Genomic DNA, 12,939 nt, shown 5'->3' on the forward strand with positions numbered 1-12,939 from the left:
CTCATTGCCCTTCTCTGGACACACTCCAGAACAGGGGTCCTCAAGCTTTTTAAACAGGGGCTGGTTCCCTGTCCCTCAGACACTGTCAGGGGGCTGGACTGTAGTTTGGTTCCAGCCCAGCAGTGTCAGAGCTGGACTATAGTTTGGTTCCAGCCCAGCAGTGTCAGAGCTGGACTATAGTTTGGTTCCAGCCCAGCAGTGTCGGGGCTGGACTATAGTTTGGTTCCAGCCCAGCAGTGTCGGGGCTGGACTATAGTTTGGTTCTAGCCCAGTAGTGTCGGGGCTGGACTATAGTTTGGTTCTAGCCCAGCAGTGTCGGGACTGGACTGTAGTCTGGTTCTAGCCCAGTAGTGTCGGGGTCTGGACTATAGTTTGGTTCCAGCCCAGCAGTGTCGGGACTGGACTATAGTTTGGTTCTAGCCCAGCAGTGTCGGGACTGGACTGTAGTCTGGTTCTAGCCCAGTAGTGTCGGGGGCTGGACTATAGTTTGGTTCCAGCCCAGCAGTGTCGGGGGCCGGACTATAGTTTGGTTCTAGCCCAGTAGTGTCGGGGGCTGGACTATAGTTTGGTTCCAGCCCAGCAGTGTCAGGGCTGGACTATAGTTTGGTTCCAGCCCAGCAGTGTCGGGGGCTGGACTATAGTTTGGTTCCAGCCCAGCAGTGTCAGGGCTGGACTATAGTTTGGTTCCAGCCCAGCAGTGTCGGGGGCTGGACTATAGTTTGGTTCTAGCCCAGTAGTGTCGGGGCTGGACTATAGTTTGGTTCTAGCCCAGCAGTGTCGGGGGCTGGACTATAGTTTGGTTCTAGCCCAGCAGTGTTGGGGGCTGGACTGTAGTTTGGTTCCAGCCCAGCAGTGTCGGGGCTGGACTATAGTTTGGCTCCAGCCCAATGCCGGTGGGTGCTCAGGGGCTGCAGAGCCAGCGAGCAGATTAAGTGGCAGGAAGTGGCTGTTTGGTGTCCCCCCAACCCCCAATGAGGGGGGGGGGGGGTTTCTGTAAATACTGGTGGGCCAGATTGAGGACCCTGGGGGGCTGTATCTGGCCCACAGGCCATAGTTTGAGGACCCCTGCTCCAGAACCTTGATGTCTCTCTTGTGGTGAGTGGCCCAGAACTAAATACAGTACTTCAGGTGTGGTCTCACTGGTGCTGAGTACAGGGGCATGACCACCTCCCTGATCCTGTTGGCCACAGTGTTCCTAATACAAGCCAGGATGCCACTAGCTTTTTCAGCCACCTGGGCACACTGCTGGCTCATACTTTATCAACTGCCAACCAGAACCCCCAGGTCCCTCTCCTAGTCACAGCTGTCCAACCACACTTCCTCAGGTCTGCAGCTTACCATGGGGTTATTGTGACCCAGGTGCCTACCTCAAGCACATTCTGCTCTTGTCTTGTGGAACATCATGGTCACTCCACAGGTCCAAGCGGGTGCCTTCAGACAACCTTGTCACTGATTTGTGGTGATATAAAAAGCTGCTTTTGTATCTTGCAAAAAAAACCCCCACCCAAACATGAGAGAGGATAAAAGCAGGATGTCCTTCTGTTCTGATGTCCTCTGTGTTAGTGAAGTGAAGGTTGTGCTCCATGACATGTTAATCAAATCTATTTCTTGAGTAGGACAGGGCTGTTTTGTGAGGCATGTCGTTTATAGATGCACCAACACTGGTCACTGATGCAATGCAGATTGTTATGCTATACAGACAGACCAGAGTGGGAAAATGAATTTAGATGCTGGAGCTCAAGGGTGATTCCCCTGGCTAAATACTGATAGAACATGAAAGGGGCAAGGCCACAATAGTCAAATAACAGGAGGAGATACAGGAGAGAGGACAGAAAAGTGAATGATTAATTAAAAGCCTGATTTTTGAAGATGTTTGGACAGAGAAGAATCAAAATATAACCCTTATGTATTGGAAGGATGTTAACATGTTAACCTGAAATCTTGCACACCTCAGAAATCTAGAACTCCTTTAACACACAAAGCAGAAAGCAGTTGTGTCAACCTTAATCCATTTATTGCCCAAATATTTGAAAACTCATCTGGAGTATAAAATAATGAATGATGTTGGATACTTAATTGGGGGAAAAAAGTAGTTATGCTCTAGACTTTGGAGTTGATATGCTCATTTATTAGAACAGTGTGAGTGTGTATATATATATATATATATGAAAGCTAATCCTGTTGCCTCTTTTGAATAGTAGTGCATATATGAACAACCTTTGAGAAATCTAGAATGATTTTTATTCTCATTTTCCTGTGTGCAAGAAAGTTTAATGATGTCAACAGTTAAACCAGCTGTTACTCTCTATTTCACGGATAACTTTTTTAGTGGTAGGGTCAAACTCCTGTTGCTTTGATCCGTGGAAGAAGTACAATAATCCTGGAAATAAAAAAAGGTAAAGCATTATGCAATGGATACAAGAACTAGTTTTATTCTGACAAAGTGAGAAATATCATCTTTGTAGACAAAGGAGATAGGAGGAAGTTCTTCACAGAGAGAGTGATTTGCCATTGGAATGGGCTGCCCAGGGAGGTGGTGAAGTCACCATCCGTGGAGGTGTTCAAGAAAAGACTGGATGAGGCACTTAGTGCCATGGTCTAGTTGACTGGCTAGGGCTGGGGGATAGGTTGGACTGGATGATCTTGGAGGTCTCTTCCAACCCGATTGATTTATCATTCTATGATTGTATGATTCTATGATCTGTTCAGTTCTGTTGTTTACAAGGTACAGCAATAATGGCACTCACTGTAGCTCCAGAACTTCACAAACCAACCAGTTTTACTTAGGAGCTCATTTCATTTACCTTTCTGTTGGAAAACAGCATCAACCTTCTGCTTAATTCCTGGAAAGTCTTTGACTGTCTGTCTAGGATAACCTTTCTCCATGGACTGGCTGTTTTCATCAAACCTAAATCACATGAAAGAAGAAATGTAACTTTGTAGGGTTTAGGCATCAGTTCTGAAAAGAATTAAGCGGGTGCTGAAAGGTGTCCACCAGCTGCAGTATGACTGATTTCACAGAGACTAAACTTATCTGATTTCACAAACGTCTGCAGGAGGTCAGGTGGCTACTTGTTGTCTAACAAAGGCAGACATAGCTCCAAAGAAGCACCTGGAGTGAGATAAATGAAACAAAACCCACTTTTTTTACAGCAGCTATCTTCTAGTGATAGCAGTGTGACATGCAGCGCATGGAAACTGACTGGGATGATTCTAGTTGTACTGGCTGCACATATTTATTCCATGGATTTTAAGCCCCTCTTCTTAGACCTTGATATGATGTTGTGCATAGTCCTCTAGTAGCCTACTAGCTGACAGGTTTACATAAAGGAAAGGAAAATTATTTATTTCTAATACATCAAATTGTTGCTAACTGAGTCTGGGCAACTTTTATGAGACGAGATTGAATTTGTGGGGTGAAATGAAACATTAAAAGTCTTCTCCAGCCTTCAAGGAACCCTCTCAGGGGAAAAAAATAATCAAAACCAACCAACCAAACAAAAAAAAAAAAAAACCCAACCCAAAACCCAGCAAGAAAATAAACAAGCTTTAGTTTTACTTCTCCTTGGATACAAGAAATAGTTTTCACAGGGACATGAGACTAAGAGACTGAGTTATTAGGTAAGAATTCTTTGCTGTGGTTTTCTTGCATGCCTTTGTCCTGTGACCAAGGCTGTAAACCAGCAATGGAAGATACTGTAAATAACTCTTCCCAAAACTATCAGAAACAAAGGACAGGAAACAACATGCAGCTCAATATCCAGCTGGCAGTTTATGTCTCGGGGAGGGACTCCACAAATAGTCATGATAAAATCTGTTTGACCCAGGCATGCTCCTGGTTGCCTCTAAAAGGTCTTTGAAGCAGTTGTCCTTACACACAGGAGGAATCTATCAGCTTCCCAAGGCTGATATTTCGCTTACATTTGCCTGATGTGTGTGTCAGGAGCCATCCATGCCATCTTTGGAATAAGATTCAGAACAAGCTTGTTGAAAATCTAACACTAACCTGTCAAGAGCGAAGAAAATGAACTATCAATTCTGTCTCTCTAAAAGAGATACAGTAATCCAGGCCTTTTAACAAATCAGAGAAATCCTGCTCGACCCATCACAGATAGCCCTCTGATGAAGCAGGCCAGCTTTCAGATCTTTATTTTCTATTTTTTTTTTTAAGTTCTCTGCATTCTGGGTTTTTTTCATCTTTGAGGCATAAGGCTTCAAAACAGAGCCATTTTAGGACACATTTAAGCTCTCAAAAGTAAAAAAACTCTCTTCTCCCTATGTAGGAGTCAAAGAAACATTTTGATGAGAAGTAGGTTGGCTATAGTTCAAGGCAGGATTGGACGTGGCACTTGGTGCCATGGTCTAGCCTTGAGCTCTGTGGTAAAGGGTTGGACTTGATGATCTGTGAGGTCTCTTCCAACCTTGGTGATACTGTGATACTGTGATAGTTACCTAATTACTTATAGTCACCTAAAGCTTTACTTTCTCTTTTATCACATTTTAAATTCTATCCAGATTCTGTTGGATTCAATCATATGAAAACATTTGGGCTTTTTTTCTTACCTCCAGTACTTGTCCCCTATGAAAAAGTCTGTCTTTCCTGTATTCTTGTTACAAACAGCTGCATCAATTCTCTTGACACCTCTAGGGAAGCCCAGCATGTTGATATTCTTTGGATAACCAAGCAACACATGATATCCGCTGATAACCCAGAATTTGTTGCCTGTTAAACAAACAAAACCCCACAAAACTCCCATGGTTAGTTTCACCAGGGATTTTTCAGACACTAAAAGCAAAGATGCCCTCCCCCAGTGTAGGTTATACAAAACCTAGAAGAAATAGCCTGAGTTTTATTTATTTGAAAAGGGAATTTTATGCATGTACTGGTACTTTTCCTTCCTCCCAACTTCCCACAAAACTAAAGGTAAGAAAAAAGTAACTAAACCCTCATACTTCACCTTTGAAAAACAGGATCTGATCTTTATTGTTCTCATATGCAGCATCAATACCAGGTGGTACAGTTGGCCAGAAGGTAGAAATCAATTCACGTTCAACTCCTAAGTTATCAGGATAGACTCTCCATAAGTGCCTGATTTAAATATGAAACAGTTCTTTGCAGTAAATAAGAAACCACAAACATTTCTATATACGCAGAAGAATGTGAACAGCATTCTGATCTAATAACTCTTTCTTGTCACTGGAGCTACCTGGGTCAGACAGGAAAACACTCTCCTCAGGGGGAAGTGATGTTGTTTTAATTTTTTTTCCTTCTAGTTTATTTCTGGAATTATCCTTCTAGTTGATACTGATTGATTGATGGGATCAGCTACATCTGAACGTTTTTTGGGTGTTCCTGCATCATACATAAGGGAGTGATAGGGTTCCAGGTGAGCCTGATTGTAAGCAATTTCCCAGATGATCTAGCAGAATGCTGTGTGCTTACATAGATGACTGGAGGAGGGAGTGGCCCATTTACATGGTAGAACATATTAATTTCATAGGAAATGGTTACAGCATTCAGTCATGTCATAACTTGCTATAACCATCTATGTATTAGGGTATAAATCTTTGTTTTCTGGAAAAACATGAAACATGCTTTTTTTTTTTTTTTTCCCCTCAGAAGATCCTGTAAAAAATATTAGTGTAACTCCTATCTGCTAAAAGTTTGTGGTGTGTCAAAAACTCCCCCTCTGCCAATTAAAATTTACCAGGCCAGCTCAGATGGCTTGGAAGTAAGATAAAGCTGTATTTACAGATGTGGTGGTTTGGGTGTTACTCACCCCCCACTTTTGGAAATCACCCAGACTACACTCAGCCAACTCTGGAAATTGAATGAAGCTTATATTTACAGCTAGCACAATATACAAGCAGATATTTACAGAATATACAGTTATAGACAGAAATATACAAGGTAAAAGGTAATACAGAAACACAACTCCCCTCCCAGAAACCTGAGTCCCCAGGAGGGGTTCCCGACAACCCTTCCACCTTCTCCCACTCCCCTACCTTACCCCAGATGTTGCCTTGTGCCCTTGTTTGGCCAAGGGGGGTTAGGAAGCAAAGTGGATTAATCAGAGAGATGGAGGGTGAGGTTAGAGAGAAATGCAGCTCACAGCCCAGACAAAGAGCGACTCCCTCATCTATGTTTGGATTCTTGTTCTTATACATCTCAGCAAGCCTATGAGTGAAGTAGACATCACCATTGTTTCCCTTTCACAGCCTGTAATCCAGTCCTTCTCACCAAAACATTCTGGCTTGCTTCAAACTAGCACAACAGCAAAGCTAAATTTACAAGCATATATACACAAAATATATTTACATGTATTTATAATTATATACATGAGAAATAATACAGGAATCCAATCTTCCCCCTTGGACAAAGAGAAAGCTCAGAATGGGCCAACACCACCCTCTTTGTCTCCCCAGAGAGAAAACAACCAGAAAAGCTCACATGTTATCTAGTCAATGAAGGTTAGTGGAAGAGATTAGAGTGGAGGGAAGGAGCAGCAAAGAGACCCAGTACCAAGAAACTAGAGTACAAATGGTCTATATTTTGGCTTTTTATACCTCTTAGCAAGCCAGTGAATGATGTAGACTTTACCATTAATATTCTTTCACAACCAATTATCTAATTTAGTTAGATTTTGCACTGAACATTCAGGAAAATGCCAATTTCTCTTATTAGAATATTCCAATAAGCCTTAAACCACCACGAAGTTTTATTTCTATGAATGGAAATCTCTCTGTTTGTCTCATAAATTCCATAATCATAATCATGTGACCCACCAAAGTATTCAGTCTCTGTAGGAATGAAGAAAAAATAAACCTCCTCAATATTTACCTGCTCTTTAGAAAAATGACCTCTTGTCGGAGTGTGGTTACAGCATTGAAAGACATCTGGGAGCCACAGGTTTTAGGTGAAGTAGGAGTAGGTGGCCTCTCATCTGGGGCATTTGGTGGAGGTCCTAAGGGAGACATTAGAGAAAAAATATGTCTAATTTGTAGAAATACTAAGGTTTTCACATGTAAAGATTTTGTTTTGGTTTTTTATACGTGAATACAATTGTTTTCAAAGTGAAATTTTATGAAGGAGATTTTACTCACCATAAATGGACTGAATACCACTTATATCATCTGGAGAGAGGGGGAATTCACTGAGGCTGACGTAGGCATAATTGGGGAACATCAAAGCCCTCTGGTCATTGGAATGGGAGAGACCCAGGGCATGCCCAAACTCATGAGCAGCAACAAGGAACAAGTTGAACCCTTGAAGAATGGAGAGAGAGATCAGTCTAATTCTGATCTGCAAATGTCTAACAGGAGCAGAGCAGGGCTACTGCCCCAAGAATTTTCATACACTATATTTAAATTCACTAGGGTAGCACATACACAGACATATTTTCATACAGAATAAAGTTTTGCTCTTCCCCCAAGAGAGGGAAATAACATTTGGCCCTCTTTCCTGCTGTTCTTTCTGCTAGCTGCTGAAGGTGTGTGTGGCATGAGTAGATGTCTGTGGGTGAATGTGGGTGCAGCTCTGAGGAGTGCCCTGGCAGCGTTTCCTGGCTGAGCTAGAACAAATTAGATAGTGAGTCAGATCAAGCTAATAGCTCTCCAGGGCAAGGATAAGATGGTGCACTCTGTGCCTACTTGAGGTACCAAAGTGTTACTCTGTGTCTCACCCTCCCTCCTACGAGTTTGAGAAAGAAAGGTGAGATCACGAATAGGCAAGGAAAAATAGCAAAATGATTTACTTTTTATCACTAGGACTTTAAAGTGCATGAATTCTTTATAGTCTTGCAAGATAAAGTATCTTCTCAAAATATGAAATATCTTAACACAGTAAAAAGATAATAACAATAATGGATTTTTCTTCACCACGTGTCCCTTTCTGAGATAGGGATGAAGGATAATCTCTCCTGGAGACCAACCTAGTAGCTTTTAGAGTCTCAAATATATGTTTTACTTCTTCCTGTGAAATGAATGAATGAGTTTTGTGCTCTTTGGTGAGAAATGTTAGGAGAAGTTCTTCCCAGAGTGATTTGCCATTGGAATGGGCTGCCCAGGGAGGTGGTGGAGCTGCGGTCCCTGGAGATGTTGAAAAAAAGACTGTATAAGGCCCTTGGTGCCATGGTCTAGTTGAGTGGGCAGGGCTGAGTGCTAGGTTGGACTGGATGATCTTGGAGGTCTTTTCTAACCTGGTTGATTCCATGATTCCAGTAATGCCAACAGACTTAGTGAAGATCATAAGTCTGTGGCAGAGCAGAGGGCTGGCCATTGATGGCCCAAGAAAGGCTGCCTGAGATGAAGATATCCATTTCTGAAAACAAAAAACCCCAAACAATAAATTCCTCAAATTTTCAACACGGATTTTTAGTCCTCCCCTGTCTTGAGTCATCTGTGCTCTCCAGAAAGTTCTGCAATGCCCGGCCCCTGAAACCACACTGCTGAGGAACCACAGCAGAACTGGGGTTGACCCATTCAGTCCCAGTGTGGGAAAAACACTGCATTTTATTAGCATGACATATCCACTCTCATCCTTTTTTTTTTTTCCCACCACAATAAACCCACACCTCTCCTCCTCTTGTAGTGCTCTTACAGCACCTTCCTCTTTGTTAGTTGCTTGCTCTTCCTCAATTCTCCCTCTGCAGCTTTCTGCAGTTTTCCATCCCAAACAATGGATAAGAAATCATTCTAAAGTACAACAAAGTACAGTGCTGTGCTGGTTTGAGACTAATTGGAATATTCTAATGAGAGAAAGTAGATCATTGGTTGTAAAAAGTAAACAAGGATAAAGTCTGTATCATGCATTGGTTTGCTAAAAGGGAAACAAAAGACAAAGTATAACCAATTTGTTCTTCTTTTCTTCTGAGCACTTGTTCCCTTCAGATCTCTTGTCTGCTCTAATCTCTCCACTAACCTTGGCTAACAGATAACTAGTAAGCTTTGCTGCCTGAGAGAGAGGGTAGCTTTGAGCCCCTCCTGGGCATCTTTATTTTTGTTTGAGAGGGGAATCTGCATTTCTGTATTATTTCTCAACTGTAAATATGTTTAAATATATTGTGTATATATGCTTGTAACTTTAGCTTTGCTGTAAATATAGCTTTATCTTCCAAGCTGTCTGAGCTAGTCTGGTAAATTTCAATAGTGTAGGGGGGAAGTTCCTCAACCCATTTCAAGTGCTCATGTACTGCTGGATCTCCCAGAGGCAGTATATGCTCTGCAGCCATCCTGGAGGTTGAGGGGAAGGGATTGAGGAGAGCAGATGTGTCCCAGACAGATGCCTGAGCACTTGGGTTCCCTGCTCTTCTAGCCCAGCGGCACATACCTGTAGCCAGCTTTACATGCTGCATTTCAGCCAGTGGGCAGCCTGGACAACACATTCAGACTCCCAGTTGATGTCAGGAAGCTGAAATTGCTTGGAGAACTCTTTCATTTATAAGACCATCTTGGCTTAAATGAAGAGTAAAGCTGTAACAGCCTATAGCTGCACCTATCTTGGTATTAATAGTGAAGACTCTTCATTATGTCTGTTGTCTGTGATGTTTTCCAAGTGGTAAGGATCTCCTCCCAGGGCTGCTGAAAGGCACCATCTTCTTCCTCTGCAGTGTGGTAGTACCAGGCCTGGGGCCAGCATGGGCAACAAGAGGGGGAAAAGTCAGAAAGCTTTTACCATGGGTTGTGAAATGTGGGTGGGAATGGGCTCTACCAAAACCCAGGTAAAAACAGCCCACATCTGTAACATTTGTGTCTGAAAAGGGTTTCCCCCTTGTCTTCTTTACCAATATTGAAAGAGAACTAAAAGTAGAACAGGCTGATCTTATGTCATTGTAAGTACCCCTGTTGAGGGATGGCCTGTAATAGACTCAGACTGCTCTTATGATTAATGGTCTGTTTCATCTCAATCTATTCCTTCACTTAAGTAAAGTCTGAATGGAAATCACCTATCTCTATAGCATTTCAGAAACATTTTTTACCTACCTGCTGAGCCTGTGGTCCAATCTTCATCCTCATCGAAGTGCACATCACCACCAAAGCCAATTCCAGGTGGAAAGGCATGAGCAAGAATACCAAACGGGCCATCAAAATAGCGAGGGCAATGTCCATGAGCTAAATAATATGTTTAAACAACATGGAGTTTATAACTATTGGAAAATCTTTGAATTAAATTTACCATAGGTATACAGTCAGTATATTACCTTTGGTACCAAAAGCAATCATTATATCTGCTATTCCCTCATGAATTCGAGTGAAAACCAGCGGGGTGACAGTGCTCCACACTTCAAATGCCTTCTCAACTGCTTTATCCACATCCTCTTTGCTCATATCTGGTGTGCGGTTCACAATCCTGCAGTAGAGGGTTCAAGTAATAATACAGAATCAGAATTACAGAATCACAGAACTTTAAAGGTTGGAAGTGACCTCCAAAGATCATCCAGTCCAACCCCCCTGACAAAGCAGGATCCCCTAGGGTAGTTTGCACTGGAATGCATCCAGGCAGGTTTCGAAAGTCTCCAGAGAAGGAGACTCCACAACCTCTCTGGGCAGTCTGTTCCAGTGCTCTGTCACCCTCACTGTAGAGAAGTTTCTCCTCGTGTCAAAGTGTTCCAATTTGCAGCCATTGTCCCTTGTCCTATTGCTGTGCACCACCAAAAAGAGATTGGCCCCATACACTTGATAACCATCCCTCAGATATTTATAGCTATGGGTGAGATCTCCTCTCAGTCTTCTCTTTTCCAGACTAAACAGCCCCAGGTCTCTCAGTCTCTCTCCACAGGGGAGATGCTCAAATTCCCCAATCATCCTTGTGGCTCTACTTAGTGTTTGCAGAAACAAATCTCCAATATTGTTGAGATGGTGAATCTTAACAATCAATAGCTCCCAAGATTCACTGTGGACTGAGTGAGTTTGAGGAATGTGGCAACTGTCCAGCTTGTCTTTTTTATAACAGTAATTGCATACACAGTATCAGTTTTTCTTAGCAACACCCTCAGCTAGGAGGTCATCTCTTGAGCATGAAGCAAGTCATCTCCTCAGGTTTCTGTGACTACTGAATCTTAGCGCATTTTGAAGACAGTGGGGCTTTTAGAGGGTGTAATCAGTATTGCTGTTTGACTCACAGAATGTTTGCCAGGAGTGATGCATGAGAGGCAAAATACAGTGATTGACCCAAAACGTAACCCACCCAGACTGACTCGCAGAAATTCCTATCAGGAATATGCATAGCTAGCAGCTGGAGAAAGAGAAAAGTTTCTGTATTCCCATCTGGAAACAATTCCTATAGAAGTTCTATTGGAACATAACAAATGTGGATACCTGAAACCCCAAAATTTAAACTAAAAAAGTAATTAGTATTACCTATATGTCAGATTGGTTTTCTTCCATCCTGGCAGAGTAACACCATAGAAACCCACGTCAGGAACTCCACACCGGGGTTTCTTCATCATTTCCAGTGTCTCAGCATCTGTTTTTCCAGTCACTTTCAAACCAAAAAATTGTTGCATTTTCTGAAGTTTTTGAGTTGTGGATTCAGCATTCATTTTCAATCCAAGTTGATTTGGATCTGGCTCAACAGTATAGAATTTATTTAAATAGTCCTAATGAAGAAAAAAAAAGTAAAGTGAACATATTTCATTTTTTGATTTGTTTCTTAAAGAAATACCTTAGGACTGGTATTGTTTGGGTGCTTTGCTGGCAAAGTCATCTGTCTGTGATTGTGGAGCGTAACAGATGTTGTCACGAGGATCATAGATAAACAGAAACAGACAACGTTGTCCCTGGCTCTTATTTACTTGACATTTGCAGTTTGTACAGACCTATCCTACTTTAATAAAGGCTGAAAAATAGAGTTGGGTATAAAAGCAATGTCTCAGAAGGACAGCAAGCTGCTGTGTATCTGGGACATGCAGACTGCATCTGAAAAAGAGAGGGGTCAATAGATCTCAGTTATTGATGATGTAGTTACCTGTACAAGCTTTGCATTGTCTCCTTGGCTGTCATGCTCTGAGTGGACAGGAACAGCATTAGAAGCAGCTGCACACATTAAAAACAAAATTGAAAGAGCTTTCATTCTTGCTCTTGCCTCTGTTCTGGTAGGAGATGAGTCTGCTTTTTATTCCATGTGATTCCTCTCTTGTATCCTAGTTCCTCTGGTTGTGGAGCACTTTGTAAAGCCAGCAGCAGACTGACTCAGAGTCTATCATGCTCTGATTACTTCCACTCATGCTATAAAACTGTGCTGGGTGAAACAACGAAACTTAATTAGACCCATCCGATTTCTCAGGCATCTGAAGTCAGTTCATACTTGAATACTCTAAGGTGCTTGGCTACCATATCAAAACAGGCACTCGTTTTTAGTTGTTTTGCACTGAATTTTAGCAAACCTGAGAAATTTCACTCCAGATGAAATGGTGGACAAATGTAAAACCTTTTAAGTTGTCCTGACTCAGCTATGTGAAATGGGGCCACTGAACATTCAAGGACTCTTAACCATTCCCTGCCTAGAAAATATGAGTCACACACCAGATATGAATCCCATAAAAAAAAAAACCACAAAAAACCTAAATCAAAACAACTTTGGGACAAAGTTTTCTGTAAGCAGAAAGTTTTCTTTCAAAATCAATCCTGGGTGTAATAGAAAACTGATGGTCCCTGCAAATCATTCTCTGCCTCTTCCCTGCAAGCCTTTCAAAAGGTGTTTCTTTTAAATTATACAGGTGAAATCCAAGATCACACAAATGATAAAGATTTTAACTTCTAAGTCCAGCCTAAGGGATGCCAATAATTTTATATCTCTGTTGTGCTAGTTTGAAGCTAGCTAGAATGTTTTGGAGAGAAGAATTAGATTACAGGCTGTGAAAAAGAAACAGGGATGATGTCTACTTCACTCATAGGCTTGCTGAGATGTATAAGAACAAGAACATAAATGTAGATAAGAGA

General features: G+C 42.0%; 1 protein-coding gene across 1 annotated transcript; it reads right to left on the bottom strand.

Annotated features, from left to right (window-relative positions):
- Nucleotides 1-1,992: 1,992 nt before the first annotated feature.
- Nucleotides 1,993-12,113, bottom strand: LOC135173624 (matrix metalloproteinase-27-like). Its single transcript, XM_064140667.1, has 10 exons — nucleotides 11,966-12,113; nucleotides 11,359-11,597; nucleotides 10,200-10,348; nucleotides 9,982-10,110; nucleotides 7,105-7,266; nucleotides 6,842-6,965; nucleotides 4,959-5,089; nucleotides 4,564-4,723; nucleotides 2,805-2,908; nucleotides 1,993-2,380 (listed from the first exon to the last, which is right to left on the bottom strand). Exons 1-10 carry the CDS (start codon nucleotides 12,068-12,070, stop codon nucleotides 2,280-2,282), a joined length of 1,404 nt encoding a protein of 467 aa, XP_063996737.1. The 5' UTR covers nucleotides 12,071-12,113; the 3' UTR covers nucleotides 1,993-2,279.
- Between the last annotated feature and the right edge of the window lie 826 nt (nucleotides 12,114-12,939).

The sequence above is a fragment of the Pogoniulus pusillus genome, chromosome 3, assembly GCF_015220805.1.
Source record: "Pogoniulus pusillus isolate bPogPus1 chromosome 3, bPogPus1.pri, whole genome shotgun sequence".
Classification (NCBI taxonomy): domain Eukaryota; kingdom Metazoa; phylum Chordata; class Aves; order Piciformes; family Lybiidae; genus Pogoniulus; species Pogoniulus pusillus.